This window comes from Marmota flaviventris, chromosome 13 (genome assembly GCF_047511675.1).
Source record: "Marmota flaviventris isolate mMarFla1 chromosome 13, mMarFla1.hap1, whole genome shotgun sequence".
NCBI classification, from domain to species: Eukaryota; Metazoa; Chordata; class Mammalia; order Rodentia; family Sciuridae; genus Marmota; species Marmota flaviventris.
This window is the reverse complement of record NC_092510.1, coordinates 103,101,951-103,116,308: the sequence shown is the minus strand read 5'-3', so window position 1 is coordinate 103,116,308 and position 14,358 is coordinate 103,101,951. Positions and strand designations below refer to the sequence as shown.

At 60.7% G+C, this 14,358-nt stretch overlaps 1 protein-coding gene across 5 annotated transcripts in view; it reads left to right on the top strand.

Moving 5' to 3' along the window:
- Nacc2 (NACC family member 2) overlaps positions 1 to 14,358 on the top strand; it is a 77,215-nt gene that overhangs the window by 32,351 nt on the left and 30,506 nt on the right. For all 5 annotated transcript variants that reach the window (XR_011704190.1, XM_071601150.1, XM_071601152.1 and 2 more), the window contains one exon: positions 11,990 to 12,922. Coding sequence is in view for 4 of the 5 variants with exons in the window: in XM_071601150.1 (XP_071457251.1) it covers positions 11,990 to 12,922 (933 nt within the window). In the remaining variant the exon portion in view is untranslated. The remainder of the gene's footprint in view (positions 1 to 11,989; positions 12,923 to 14,358) is intronic.

Genomic DNA, 14,358 nt, shown 5'->3' with positions numbered 1-14,358 from the left:
GAACACCGCAGTTCGTCCTGTATCCTATGACCTTGAGAGACGAACCTGCAGTCAGTTGTAGGAGTGTTCACAGGTTCCTTGGGGTTTCCTGCGCAGGCCTGTGTGTTGCCTGCAGTTGGGGACAGCTGCAACTGTCTGCTCCCTCGCATTGCCTGGCCCCCAGCTACAAGGTGCAGCCCCCTCCTGGTAGAGTGGGTGGCATATCCTGGCCACACTCCCGTCTGAAGGGGAAAGCACTGGTATGGGATTTTTCTGATGAAGTTTTCATTTTCTTTGTTTTGAAGATGGGGAATCTCGCTCTGTTGGCCAGGCTGCTCTCAAACTCGTGAGCTCAAGTGATCCCCACCCCAGCCTCCCAGCTCATAGTTTTAAATCTACTCTACCAATTTGTCTCTTTTGCGGGGTGTTGGGGATACAGCCAGGGCCTCTTGAATACTGTGGCCAAGTACCCCGCCAGAGCCCCTCAGGTTCTGACTTAGTCTTCCTGATGGCTAGTGATGTCGAGCATTTCCCTTGTGCGTTTGGAAATCCTTGTGTTCTTTGGGGATATCTCTTCCGGTGCTTTGCTTAGTGTCAAGTAGGGTCATCTGTCTTTTCATTGCTGTCCAGAGTTCCCTATACGTCCTGGACGTCAGCCGTCAGCCTGGATGTAGAAACATAATTGGCAGATGTTCCCTCCCATTTTTAAATGTCTCTTCACTTTGTTAAATATATTTTTTTTGGTTGTAGATGGACACAATATCTTTATTTATTTATTTTATGTGGTGCTGAGGACCAAACCCAGTGCCTCACACGTGCAAGGCCCCAGCCCCAGCCTCTCTCTTCACTTTCTTGATGGTATCCTTTGACATCATCAAGGAACCTTATTTAATTTTGATGGAATCTGATCTATCTATTCCTCCCCATTGTGGCTTGTGCTTTTGGTGGTGAGTCTCAGAATCCAGGGTCAAGACTCACCCTGTTTTCCTATAAGAGCTCTGTGGTTTCAGCTCTTCCATTTGGAGCTGTGGTTTGTCCTGAGTTGATCTTGGTGTCTGGTATGGGGTGGGGGTCCTCTGGTCCCATCGCGACCATGTCCTGAAGACTCTCCCTGTTGGGTGGACTTGGCTTCCTTGTTCAGTCAGTTGACTGGGGACATGTGCACCAATTCATAGAGCAGCTCCAGCCCATTGAGCTGTGTCTGCTTTTATATGAGCCTGTGCCATCTTGGTCACTGTGGCTCATGGGGAAGCGTGAAGGCTTTGTCCTCCCAGGAGTCTTGGGCCATTCCTGATCCCAGAATATCCATATGTACTGAGCTTCAGCGGTCTCTATGTGCAGAGAAATTGGCTGGCATTTCGATGGGGATGGCACCAGGTCTGCAGATAGTTGGGGAGTGCTCCTACTCAAAGGTACTCGGCCCTCCCATCCACCTTTACCCTCCAGTGAAGTGGGTTGGGGCGGTGTGGCGAGGTGGGGGGCAGACATCTGTTCTTGCTGGAGCTTGAGGTCCAGTCCCATAAGATCGGGAAGGCCTCGTGCAGTTGCTGAGGGCGTTCACATGCAGTGTTTTGGGGGTTTTGTTTTAGAGATGGGGGTCTCAGCACGGTCTGTGTTGCCCATGCTGGCCTCAAAGTCCTGAGCTCCAGCGATCCTCCTTCCTCAGCTTCCTAAGGAGCCGGATGCTGGTGTGTGCATCATGTCTAGCTTGCGTGAGCATCTTCATGTGTTGGGTGCTTTGTGTTTTCAGATTGGAGGGATTTGGGTCGACATGAGAAATGTTTTGGGGCAAGTCATGCCTAGTAGAGCTCTCTGTTCTGTCTTTCTGAGCTGGAGAGTTGGGGCCTGCACAGGGTTAGATCCAGGTGCTGCACAGGCCCCTCTGTTTCCTCCAGCCCAATGCCTCTCCTCCAGGAGACTGTGGCCCAGCAGACTTCTAGGCTGGTCCTTCCTGGCCTCTGTGGGGAGAAGGGCTGATCCCAAAGGGACCTGGTGGGCTGAGCTTCTGGTGTGCAGGGGAGGGGACACTGTCCAGGGGATATCCCCCCACACCTGCGGCCCCTGAGGGGAAGGTCTGTCCCATCCTAGAATGTGATGGTACCAGGGCCCTGTCCCCACCCATGGTGTGTGGCCTCAGGCCAGGGGACACAGCCCTCTTCCGACCTCTGTATGCCTCCTGGGCAGACCCTTGCTCCCCCCTTGCCCTCCACCAGTCCTGGGCCCAGGTTTCAGAGGCTGGCTGAGTTGTAGAGGCTTCCAGATGCAGACGGAGATGTCCTGCAGAGGAGTCCCCCAGGGACTGCAGGGACTTGGAGCCCCTCCTGTGTCTTTGATTCCTTTCACTCAGGAGTGACTAGTTGCCATATTGTCCTGCCCCCTCTCGCACCGTTGAAACCTGATGGGACTGTGAGTGCCTGGTGGCAGGGCAGGGTCTCTCAGGTCCTGGCCCTGGTGACGAGGTCGCTGGCCTTGGAGGCCAGCAGGCCTGGACCTGATCCTCGGGGGCCACACACAAGGCCTCCCATCCACTGTGGCTGCTCTGCCCATCCTGGTGGCCTGCTTATCCCTGCCAAGAGTCATTTCTTGCACCTTTTCTGGGGACCTGGGTGTGACGGCCCTGCTGCCCGCCTGTGAGCACCACATGGAGTGGGGGCTGGGGCTCAGCCCTCCCCCTTCCCGAGGCTGAGGCAGTGGGGATGCGATGGTCCTTCTGCAGCAGGGCTGGGCCAGGCTTAGGCCAGGGAGGGTCTTCTGAGCCCTGGGCCTGACCCCGTGGGAGAGGACCATGAGTGAACTGTCCGCTGCTAGGACTACCAGGCCGTGAAAGCCGCGCACCTGTATTTATGGACTTTATTTTTCATGTCAGTAACTAGCCTTTACGTCCCCTGTTTAAAGTAGCCGGGGCGCCCCAGGTGCTCCCCGGGATCCCAGAGCCAAGTGCGGACCCTGGCCCTTTCCCCTGCAGTCCTGGTTGTTGTGAGAGCACTTGGGGAGACTTGGGGTTTGTGGTTGAGACTCCCACGCCCGAGCACGAGAACGATTATGTGCAGCTTTTATTTGGCCCCTAGGATTCTTGCTGCATTATCCGTATTTCCTTTAATTTGTGGGATTTCTAGTAAATGGGCTTAAAAATAGTTCTGGGCATGTTGCCAGGGCAGATGCGGGCAGCAGGCATCTCTGCGCTTCCCTCTCCAGTGGCGAGTGGGGTAACCCCCGTGTCACTCATGCCTCCTGCAAGTCCCCGGAGGTGGCCCGCCCGTACACCCCAGGGGGCAGGTGCAACTCCCCACTCCTGGACAGGAAGTCAGGTTGGGTCTTGGCTGCAGCCCAGGGACTGGGACAGTGTGGGACATGAGGAGTGTGTGGAGTGCCCTGAAGGTGGGCAGCAGGGCTGGGCGGGTCAGGGTCTGTGGGAGAGGGTAAGGGTGGGGCCCAGTCCCCATGGGACTATGACAGGATGGGGCTGAGCAGAGGGCTGGGGAGGCCTGGACACACGTGGAGAGGAGCTAGACCTCTTTCTGGAGCTGTCCCTGTGGCCAGCTGAAGACCCTGGCCATGGTGTGACAAGTGTGTTCCTGGGGCACAGACCCCTGGGCCTTTGCTGGAGAAGAGACATGGCCGGTTTTTAATGTGCACAGACTCCAACAAGCCCCTCCCCTAAGGTCTCTGAGCCACTCCCCCAATGAAAGGTCCCCCCACACCTGCAGGCTGTCCTCCCTGGGCCCCCCAACTCTTCCCAGCTTCCGGAGTGGGCGTGGCCTCTCGTGCACAGCCCCGAATTCCCTGCTCTTGTGAGCTGCTGGCCTGGCCCCTCGGGGCCCTGCCTGCACTGGGCCTGGGTGGGTGTGTGGACACTGAGCTCGTCAGGTTCCTGGCCTCGGCTCTGCCGGCCCCCTGGGCTACTCTGGCCTGAGAGTTCAGATGTGTCCATGGTCCCAGGACACCCAGTGCCACCCACGGTTGGTGCCACATGCCGTGCACATGTTGGGGGCATGCCGACTGGCCCGTCCCTGTCCTGGAGCCTTCCATCCTGAAGGTGCTCATCATGTCTCCTTGAAGGCAGGAGGGAAGGGCCAGAGCCAGGGCACCAGGCCTCCTGCCCAAGCAGGGCTCCCACCCTGCAGGGCAGTGCCCTCTTTGGGGTGGGGCAGGGTAGGTGACTGACCTGCCACATCCCCTGTTGCCTTCGGTGGCTTGGTGCTATGCCCAGAAGTGCTGCCTGGCTCCTCACCCGGAGCCGGGAAATGCCTAGAAGTGGCATTCCAAGTCTCTGCTGCCTGTGCGTCAAGTCCTGGAGGGGAGGAGCCTGGGTCCTGGTGGACACGTCCTGGGGCAGCTGCCTGCCGCTCCCACCTGAGCCAGCACCTGGCACCTACATGGGGGAGGTGCTCCTCACAGGCCTGATGCCAGGAGCCCCGGGGTGAGGGCAGGAGGGGTGGTGAGGGCAGGAGGGGTGGTGAGGGCAGGAGGGGTGGTGAGGGCGGGTGGCCTTCAGGTACATTCACGTTGCTCTGCTCTCCAGCAGGCTCCTGCTTCAGGAGCGAAACAAGGGTGAGGTTGGTGTACCCAGGGGTTGGGGCCTGGTTCATCTGGGCCACTGTCAGCAGCAGCCACCTTGCTAGGGGCTCAGGGGTGGGGACGGCTCCTGAGTGGTCGCCTTGTCTCCGCATAATCCCCCTCCACCGCCACCAGTGGCTGATTTAGTGCTCCTGTGTTGGTCTGATTTACATTAGATTTTTAAGCATAATTAGAAATGCAGGGATCTTTGTGTCTTACCTCGCCTCTGACTATTTATGGCACGATATGCAGATGGGGAGAGCCATGAATATTAAACAGGGGTGTGCTGGGAAGCCGCGGGGAACGAGTGGTGACCCAGGGCCAACACTGGCCGGACACCTCCCTGTGCCCACCTCCTGCAGCACCTGGGACCTGGCTCCTGGCCCCACACGGGGAGGGTCAAGGTCACAAGCTGCTCTGGGACTCCTGCAACCCACGAGAGATGGGGAGAGCAGGGCGAGCTCCTGGGCCTCCTCGGCCTGGACCACCCCTGCCCTTCTGCCCAGTGCCCGCTGGAGCTGGAGACCTGCTTCAGCAGGTGAGGGCGGCAGGGCTGTGTGCACGTGGGGCTGGTGCTGGCTTTTTAAGTTATTAAACTGTGCCCAAGGGAGACACTCTTCAAGCTTATGTTATTTAAATTACAAATACGGGTGAGGGAGATGTCGGCTCTTCTCAAAACACTGCTTAATTCTTTGGAAACCTTCTGAGCGGTTCTGTGGCTCGGGGGATTCCTGATGGCATGCGGACTCTGAGGTCCACAGGGCTGGGCCAGCAGGGCTGGGGGTCGTGGCAGGGGGGCCAGGGGCTCCTGTGGCCGCCCCCAGCCCACTGCCCTCCTGCTGTGGGTCCCACTGGGCCTTATTTCCCACCCACCCACCCGTGTGAAAGCCAGAGTCCTGTGAGGGGTGCAGGCAGGTGTCCTGGCAGGGGGTGTGCCTTGGGCGAGGCGTGGCTGCCTAGAGGTGCCACCTGCTTGCCTTGTTCTCCATGGGCATGGGGTTTGTCTGGGCCACACACACGCCAGACTGGACTCTCAACAGGTCTGACCCCTGAGATCAAGTGCTGTTGAATTTAAGATGCTGCCATCCATGGGTCTCGGCCCAGCCTGCTCCCAGCCCTGTTGTCCTGGGGCTGTTGGGACCTGTGCTCTGGACACCCAGCAGGGGCCGGTGATGGTACTGTCCAGAGGCCCTGTGCTGGGGCAGCTAAAACACCCACATGCCCATGTCCCCTCCTGGCCAGTTGTGTCCCTTCTCTCTGAAGACCAGTGCAGACCCAGGGGGAAGATTGATAGGCACATTTTTGAATTTGCAGCTTCTGGCAGGCTGCCCTTCTCCTTCTGGAAAAAAGAAAAAAGAAAAGAAAAAAAAAAAGCTTTCCAGGCAGACATTTGTTGGTGCAGTTAGAACCGGCTTTTACGGTCGAGCTGGTCCAGGCCTGTGGTCGGGTGGAGGCTGCCCAGGGGCCGCCCGCCGAGGGAGATGCTGCTGCCCTGCCTCCTGGCTCCTTACCGGCAGCGCAGCCCCTCCCAGGCTGGACAGCCCCGTCCAGGGCTTGGAGGCCGGCCCCCTGTCTCCCAGGACCTGTAGCTGGGGAGACCTCGGTACCTGCTTTTCTTTTCCCAGTGCAGAGTCCGAGGTGGACTCTCTGCAGTGGAGTCCTGGGGACCTCAGGCGACCGTGGTCTCACTTGTGCAGGAAGGTGTGCTGAGCAGGGCAGGCATGCCCTCTTGCTCTTGTCATTTGGTGACTGAAGACCCCGGGACACTGTGTGTAGAAACAGGAGGCCAGGAGGGTGGTGATGGGGACCAGGACTTACCCTACCCCAGTGGCTCCTGGCAGGGGCCTGTCCTTTCTGGGCCTTGATTTCCTTGTTTTCTACCACATGGTGGGACAGATAAATAGCATGTGCAGTTGGTGGGCTGTCTGGGCACGGTGGGGAGGGGGTTGGGGAAGCTGTGCCCGCCCCACATCCCTTGCTTCTGCTTGCCTGAGTCGTTGGCGGCTGGCAGTTCCATTAGCAGCGAGACCTGGGCGGCCCGGCTGTATCTCGCGGTATCTTAAAAGTTTAATGCAAACCTCGGGCCAAATCTGGTGCCCCCGCCCAGGTGCCTGTGGGACCTGGGCACACCCCAGCCAGCAGGAAGGATGGACCTGGGGCCATGCTTGTCCCTGTTGTCCCCTAGTGAAGTGGGGATGGGACAGAAGAGACCCATCCCCAGAGCCTGTGCAGGCACCGTCCCTGGGGAGCCCCGACAGGCTGTCCCCTGCGTCTTGTGTTCCTGCTGGCTGGGGCATCACCACAGTGGCTGCCCTGGGATGGCTGCCTCACACCTGGAGCGCCTGGACTGGCCTTTCAGGAGCTATTGCTATTTACTGCTGGGCTGTCTTCTCCGTGGTGGTGGGGCTTGGGGCCACACAGCAGCAGGGACAGCCCCTGGGGAGGGGCCTCTGACAGGGTGGACAGGGTTTCCTGGGGAGGGGTTTCTAACTGGAATAGATGGGGCAGGGCTCCCTCTTCTCCACAGGCACTCACAGTGCCTCCCGCCCCTCCTTCCTCGACTGCAGAGGGCTGCGTGTCTGCTGAGGCCAGGACCTCTTACTAGTTGGTAAAATTAAATCCTGCAAAGTAATGTAATTTAATTGATCATCTCGCCTTGCTTTCCCTGCTGGTAGTGATCCTGCAGAAGCCAAGTGCACGTCCCTCCAAGAAGGTGGCCCTCCAGGTCGGCCGTTCTGTCCCTGTCCCTACACCCTGGCCTGGGAGATGCTCTTGGGTGGTCTTGTGTCTGCTGGAGCACCTGTCCCCAGTCGCACCTGGAGTCCCATGTGGCCAGCCTTGGCTTGGCCCCCTCCTGGGACTTGGTGTCCTTATTTGAATCCCTCCTGGGACCAGACTCTGGCAGGGGTGTCCTTTCTGTCAGACACCGGCCAGCTCCTGTGTGTGTCCACCTCTTGCTCCTGTACCCACCCTTCTTCTGTGGTCCTTCTGTGGTCACACTGCCTTTGGGGGCTGCCTGATCCCACCTCATCTGGAGAAGTGCCTGCAGGGAAGACCCCCCTCCCCTCGTCCCAACCATCTTCTCTCCCTCTGGGAGGGGTCTGTGGGCCCAGAGGAGCCTTCTGTATGTGTCCATGTGGGGTGAGGGCACAGGCAGGCTCCGTAGTGGGGCCTGGACCTGGGCTTTAGGTTATTTTCATGGGTTTCCCAAGCGGTTTCCATTCTGAAAGGCACCCTGCTGGGGAGGTGGCTGGTGCACTTTCTGCTCAACTCTTGAGAAGTTTCTGTGAGCAAAGGGCACGCAGGGGAAACAGGCTCGGTAGCCTTGCCTGGGCAGCAAAGGGATGGGGAAACTGAGTCACAGAGGGAGAGGTCACAGAGCATACTGACCACTGCTGTGTGGGGAGTGGTGAGGTGGCCCTTGTGTTCCGAGACCCAGGCCCGGTCCCTCCCCTGGGCAGCTGTGCTGCAGCCCATGGCCTGTTTAGACAGAGGCCCTTTCCTCTCCAGCTACAGCTTGAGGGGCAGCCCTTGGCTTGTCCTGCTTTCAGTCCCCGAGAGTGTCCACCAAGCCTTTATTTTATTCTTTCCTCCTAAAGTTCAGCTTTGTTCTTGCCCCAGGCAAGGCTTCTAAGAAAGCAACCTAAAACCAGCTTCTATCCGGTTCTCGCGGGCCAGGTGTGGGCAGAAGCCTTGCCAGGACAGGTGGCCTGAGGACAGGGAAGCACAAGCGCCAGTTGTCCTCAGTCCCCAGGGATCATTTTCTGGGGGTGTAATGGCCCCTTCTCTGGCTTAGGCCCTGAGGCGTGGATGCAGGTGCCCACCTGCCCAGGTCACGGCGAGTCATGGGTATTGCCAGCATGCCTTGTGCTCAAGCTGAAGGCTTTACGAAGGTGGCCTCTTTCTGTCCTCAGTGGCTGTCCCAGGGTCCACCCTGACCCTGGGTTCACAATTGGCACCTGAGACTGCAGTGTCATGGGAAGGACACTGGGCCTGGTGCCAGCAGGACCTGGGCTTTCAACCTGGCTGAAAGGCCAGGGCCTGATCTGTTGGAAGGGACAGGCCCAGGAGCACGCTCTGCTCCCTGCTGTGTTGCACCTGGCTGCATCAGGACCCTCTGGAGCCAGTGTACAAGGTGCTGGCCTCTGCCTACCTGTGGCCAGGCTAGGCCACCTCTCCTGGCAGGAGAGCCCTGCTGGCTCAGGTGGCCCTGCCTCACTGCCCTTGGCTGAGGTTGTCTGCACAGAAGCAGAGGCTGACCGGGAGGCCCTGGTGAGGGGTGCCCAGGCCTCTGTGAAGGGAGCCTGTGGGGCCCTTCCCTTCATGCTGTGGGTTGCTGGGCAGCAGAGTCTCCATCCAGCAGTAAGCAACCAGTTCACTACCCACCAGGCCCTGGGCACACCTGGCCCTGCCCTTGTGGGCCTTCTGAGGCAGGTACCTGATGGATTTCCTGGAGGAAGCAGCGACAGCTGCAACCCGAGGGCAGAGGTGTGGCCTCTTGGGAGACAGGACTGAGCCCTAGGCCTCCTTGCCTCAGGAGCCCAGCTCTTCGTGCAGCTGAGCCATCCTGCAACCATCCCAGTGCCTCTCACAGTCACCCTAAGAGTTGTCATTAATCTCTAATCTCTGTAGAAGGCAAAGAAGACCAGGCACAAATCCACCCCAGAGGCCCTCTGCATGGCCCGCGGGTGACTTCCCCACTGCATTTCCTCTTCCCCTGTGCCGGCTTTTCGTCTGGTGTTTGGAAGTGGAGCCCACAGTGTGTAGACAGGGAGATGCAGGTGTCTCCTCCTTTCATCTTGGGATGGCTTGGAGGGTATGCTGGGCTGAGGGGCTGGGTGGTGTGGCCGCCTCCACCAGGCCTACTTCTTGCTGTGGTTTCAAGGGTGCCAGTGGCAGGTGGCAGAATCTCGGCTGGAGTGCCACAGACCTCACCACCTCCCACTCCAGTCTGTCTTCTTGCTGGTAGAATATGTTCTTGCTGGGGAACACTGTTGGTGACAGGCGGGTAACCTAGGTGGCTCTCGAATGGTGTGCCCCAGGGTCCTCAAGGTTTAGCAGGTGTTGTGAGCCAGGAAGGAGGTGCCTCCTTTTGCACTAGCACTGCACAGCTGCCCATCCCCAGAAAGTCCCCCCAGGGATGCACAGCTGAGGACCCCCCGGCACTGCACAGTTAGACTTCACTACTGGGTGTGCAGGGAGACCCTGTAGCCACCACCGGGTGTACAGAGGAGCAGGTGCCCACTGCCACTGTGGGCAGGAGCAGAGCCGCCTGGCCACAAAGTTGTTCTTAAAGGTCCGGGAAGGGATGAGAAGAGTGGGGTGAGAGGGTTCTGGGACAGGACTGGCTGGGTCTGCTGCTTTGGGACCCATTGGCCACACAGGGGACATGGTTATGAGGCCCCAAGGAGAGGGGGAGGAGGTGGAGCCAAGGGCCCTGGTCTGTGTCTCTCCCGGGCCACTGCTTTTTTCCCCTCCTCCCTCCTCCCTCCAAGCTTGCTCCCCTTCCTCACCCAGCTGTCCCCTAGCCCATCCAGCCCCCAGCCCCTGCCCAGCCCCCCACCCAGCCACCAGCCTGCCCTGGAAGAGTTAAGCTGCGGCTGTGCCAGCCCTGCAGACTGTTTGGAATAGTTTAAATGCTTTGACACTGGGGCTGTACTGGATGGCAGGGAGGCAGTTTACTGGGTAATTCATATGCAAAACTGCACTATAAATTTCCAGGCTGTCTCAGTTGCCGTGGCACCACCAAGCATTTCTCCACGTACAGTACAGTATTTCTGCCATCTTTGTTTGCATTGCAGTGAGTCATCAAAAGTCTGTCTTGCACCAACACCCGGAGCCGTGCATTCCTCTGGCACCAACGCGCCACTGTTTTTAAAGCCGGGGCTGGGAGCTGGCATTTACTTCAGCTCCCAAATCAAAGGCGGCTATTCATTCCTGAGAGCTGCCTGAATGTTCGTCTGCATCCGGCCGCTTCATTGAGATGCTGCGCGCTGCCCGGGAGGGCCGGCCTGGGTGCAGCTGAGCTGCGGCCGCCGAGCCCCGCGCCCGGCCGGCCCCCCCTCCCGGCTCCCGCCCTCCCCACCCGGGGCTCCGGCTCCGTTTGCTGCATTCTCGGAGCAGCGGGCGGGCGGGCGGGCGAGCGGGGAGCCTGCCCTGCGGGGCTGAGCGGGCAGCGTCGGCCGCGGCCGCAGCGGCTGAAGGTAGGTCCCCGCCGCGGGTGCCCCGGGCCGCGCCGGCAACTTCTCCGCAGCGGGGGCACTGCGGGCCTCCGGCGGCGCCCACCTGCCCAACTCCTGGCGCGGGTGGCTCCGCCCTCCTCCCGGCGCCCGGCGCCTCTGCGGCCGCTGCACTTTCCTCCGCGGGACACAGCGGCCCTTTGTGTGGCCCTGGAGTTGGGCCGGCGCCTTCTCCGGCCACCCCCGCCCCCCTCGCGGAGGCGCCCGGTAAACAGTGGCTGTGGCCCCCGCCTGCCCAGCCCCCTCACCCTCGAGACCCCTCCGGTTACCTGGGCTGGGACCAGCCAGCAGGGATTGGCCAGCGCTGGAAGCGGGCCGGGAGGGAGGGCGCCGGTGAGCGGGCTGCGGCAGCTCCAACTCCAGCTCCCGGCTGCGCGTTCCAGACCGCCCGCCGCTGCGCTTGGGGACCTGGGTCAGGGTCCGCGCCTGCTGGGGGCTGCCCGGGAGGACGGGCACACCAGAGTCCTTCTGCTCGGACAGAGGCCCCTCCGTGGGGGAGGAGTGGGGGTGCAGCTGGCTGAACTCAGCTCACTTCCCGGGGCGCCCCCTGCGCCTCCCCACCATCCCAGGGAGGCTTGGGGCTGGGCAGGAACCCGAGAGGGGACAGCTGCCCAACCCAGTTCCCCCAAGGTTCGCGCAGGGCTACTCTGAGGGGAAAGGGAAAGGCCCACAGGAAACTGACGCCTGGAAAGACCTGGGCTCTGAGATGGGCCCCTCCCCAGGTCGCAGGGAGGGGCTCCTTGTCAGCAGGGAACTTTTTCCCTGAAACCGCTAGTTGCTAGTTGCTGCAACTCTCACAGACTGGCCCTCTCCCCTCCCCCAGCCCTCCAAGGGTGACTGGCCTGTCCCAACCAGCCCAGTCCTGTCCTGTGCTCTCCCTGGGTTCAGCCTCTGCCCTGTGTTTTCTGCAAAGACTGGCATCTGAAGCTCTGCCCTGGGGGGTCTCATGGAGCAGTCCGGGGGTGCCATGGGCAGCATTGCCCGTGGGTAAGCAGCTGCCCCTGTGTACCATGCTCTGGTGGATCATATTGCCCTGTCCCTCAGCCAGGGTCCTGACCATAAGACCCCCAGAGCCTTTCTCTGGGGTTCCTCCAGCCAGGAGGGCACATTTGTACTTTGCCCTTTGTAGGGGTCAGGGACACAGGTGGGTGCTTGGCAGGCAGGACAGGGAGCACTTGTGAGGACAGGGAACTGACCATGCTGTCCCCCCACAGATGTGCCCCACTCGGGCCACCCCGCGCTGAATCTGAGGCCCATCCACACACCGTCCACCATGTCTCAGATGCTACACATCGAGATCCCCAACTTCGGGAACACTGTGCTTGGCTGCCTCAACGAGCAACGTCTGCTGGGCCTCTACTGCGATGTGTCCATCGTGGTCAAGGGCCAGGCCTTCAAGGCCCACCGGGCCGTGCTGGCCGCCAGCAGCCTCTACTTCCGCGACCTGTTTAGTGGCAACAGCAAGAGTGCGTTCGAGCTGCCAGGCACGGTGCCACCTGCCTGCTTCCAGCAGATCCTATCCTTCTGCTACACAGGCAAGCTTACCATGGCGGCCAGCGAGCAGCTAGTGGTCATGTACACAGCCGGCTTCCTGCAGATCCAGCACATCGTGGAGCGCGGCACAGACCTCATGTTCAAGGTGAGCTCGCCCCACTGCGACTCGCAGACCACCATGATTGAGGACGCCAGCTCCGAACCCCAGAGTCCCTGCAACCAGCTGCAGCCGGCTGCTGCCACCTCCGCCACCCCCTACGTCGTGTCCCCCTCTGTGCCCATCCCGCTGCTGACCCGTGTAAAGCATGAAGCCATGGAGCTGCCGCCAGCTGCAGGCCCAGGCCTAGCTCCCAAGCGCCCGCTGGAGACGGGGCCCCGGGACGGTGTGGCGGTGGCGGCTGGCGCGGCCCCTCTCAAGCTGCCCCGAGTCTCCTACTATGGGGTGCCCAGCCTGGCCACCCTCATCCCCAGCATCCAGCAGGTGCCCTACCCCCAGGGGGAGCGGACCAGTCCGGGGGCCAGCAGCCTACCCACCACCGACAGCCCCACCTCCTACCACAACGAGGAGGAGGAGGAGGACGACGAGGCCTACGACACCATGGTGGAGGAGCAGTATGGCCAGATGTACATCAAGGCCACGGGCAGCTACGCAGGTAACGGCAGGCCTGCAGGCACGGGGAGAGAGGTTGGAGGAGATGAGGGCAGCTGGCCCGAGTGGTGGGTGGACAGGGTCCCTGCCACCAAGGAGCTCAGGCTCGATGCTGATGAGATGGCAGGTCACAAGCCTCTGCCAGAGCTGCAGTGGCACATGCAGGAAGGGTCCTGACACTGGACAGATGAGGAAACCAAGGGTCTCAATGGCCCAGTGACCTCCTGAGGGCTCACACAACAGTTGCTGCCAGCTCAAGGCCTTGGTGTCCCTGTCTGTGAAGTGCCCGGCACCAGTGTGGTACCCCACAAGTCCTGCCTCCCTCCCCTTCCACCTCAGTGTCTTTGTCCTCTGTGAGGTTTTACTTCCTCTGATCCCGAGGTTCCTATCTATTGCCCACCTCCCTGGGCCCCGCCCCAGCGGACAGACCAGAAAGTTCTGAGAGCTGCGTGAGTGCCTTCTCATTCTTTCTGCTAAGGGGGGATGCTCCCTCTTTTGGGACCAGTAAGCCCAGGATGCCCTAATTTGAGATGCAGGCCTTGTGGAGAACATCCTGGAGACCACAGGGCTCGCTAGGCAGAGGGACCAGCCATGGGGGCCCAGGCTGGGTCGTCCCCTGAAAACCTGTAGTGTGCCTGGGTCTCTGCTTTTGCTGATTTGCATGCAGGGCCAGGTGTGGTGGCCTGGACCCAAGCACATGGTGCTGCAGTGGGAGGATGGGCCAGGGGGCAGCACGGGGACTCTCTCCACCCTGTTTGCCACTTGTCTCATGCCTGAGGGGTCCATCAGTGCTGGGGCAGTCAGGAGCAGTGCCCAGCCCGGGCTCTTGGGACGGCCAGCTGCCTCTGGAGCAGCTGTGGCTGCAGACTGGGTGGCAAGGTCTCAGCTTCTGCTGGGGCCACCCCACTCCTTCTCGGAGCCTGCAGGGGAAGCCATTGCCCTGGCCCCAGACCCTGTGGCATCGTCTCTGTGTGAAAGTGTCGTCCTGCGCACGTCCTTCAGAACAGTGGCTTTCAGGCTGCTGAGGCCGGGGCCGGATGCGTTTTCTTCTTGTGGCAGGGTCAAGGTGGATTTTTTTTTCCTGAAATCAAGAAGCGCAGCAGTGCCCGAGTTGGCCTGGATGTGCGGGCCTCACACTCAGGCACCCGCTCAGCCTCTGACTTCAGGGAATCTGCCCCGTGTGCAGTGTGCTCTTTTGCCCGCTGACTGCCCCCGCGCAAGGAACAGAAGGGCCCAGATCCCCCTCCCGGGCCCGCAAGGCTGGGGGTTTTCACAGGATGGGGCTGTCACTCTGATCCACTCCCAGAGTAGATCCCGGCCAACCGGCGTGTCCTATGGTCCTGAGAACTCACCACGCTGGTGGCTGGACACAGCCCTGTGGATGGGTTAGGGGAGCATTGGTGCCGGGGCCTGGTGGCAGGGGGCCTCACTGGTGTTCTC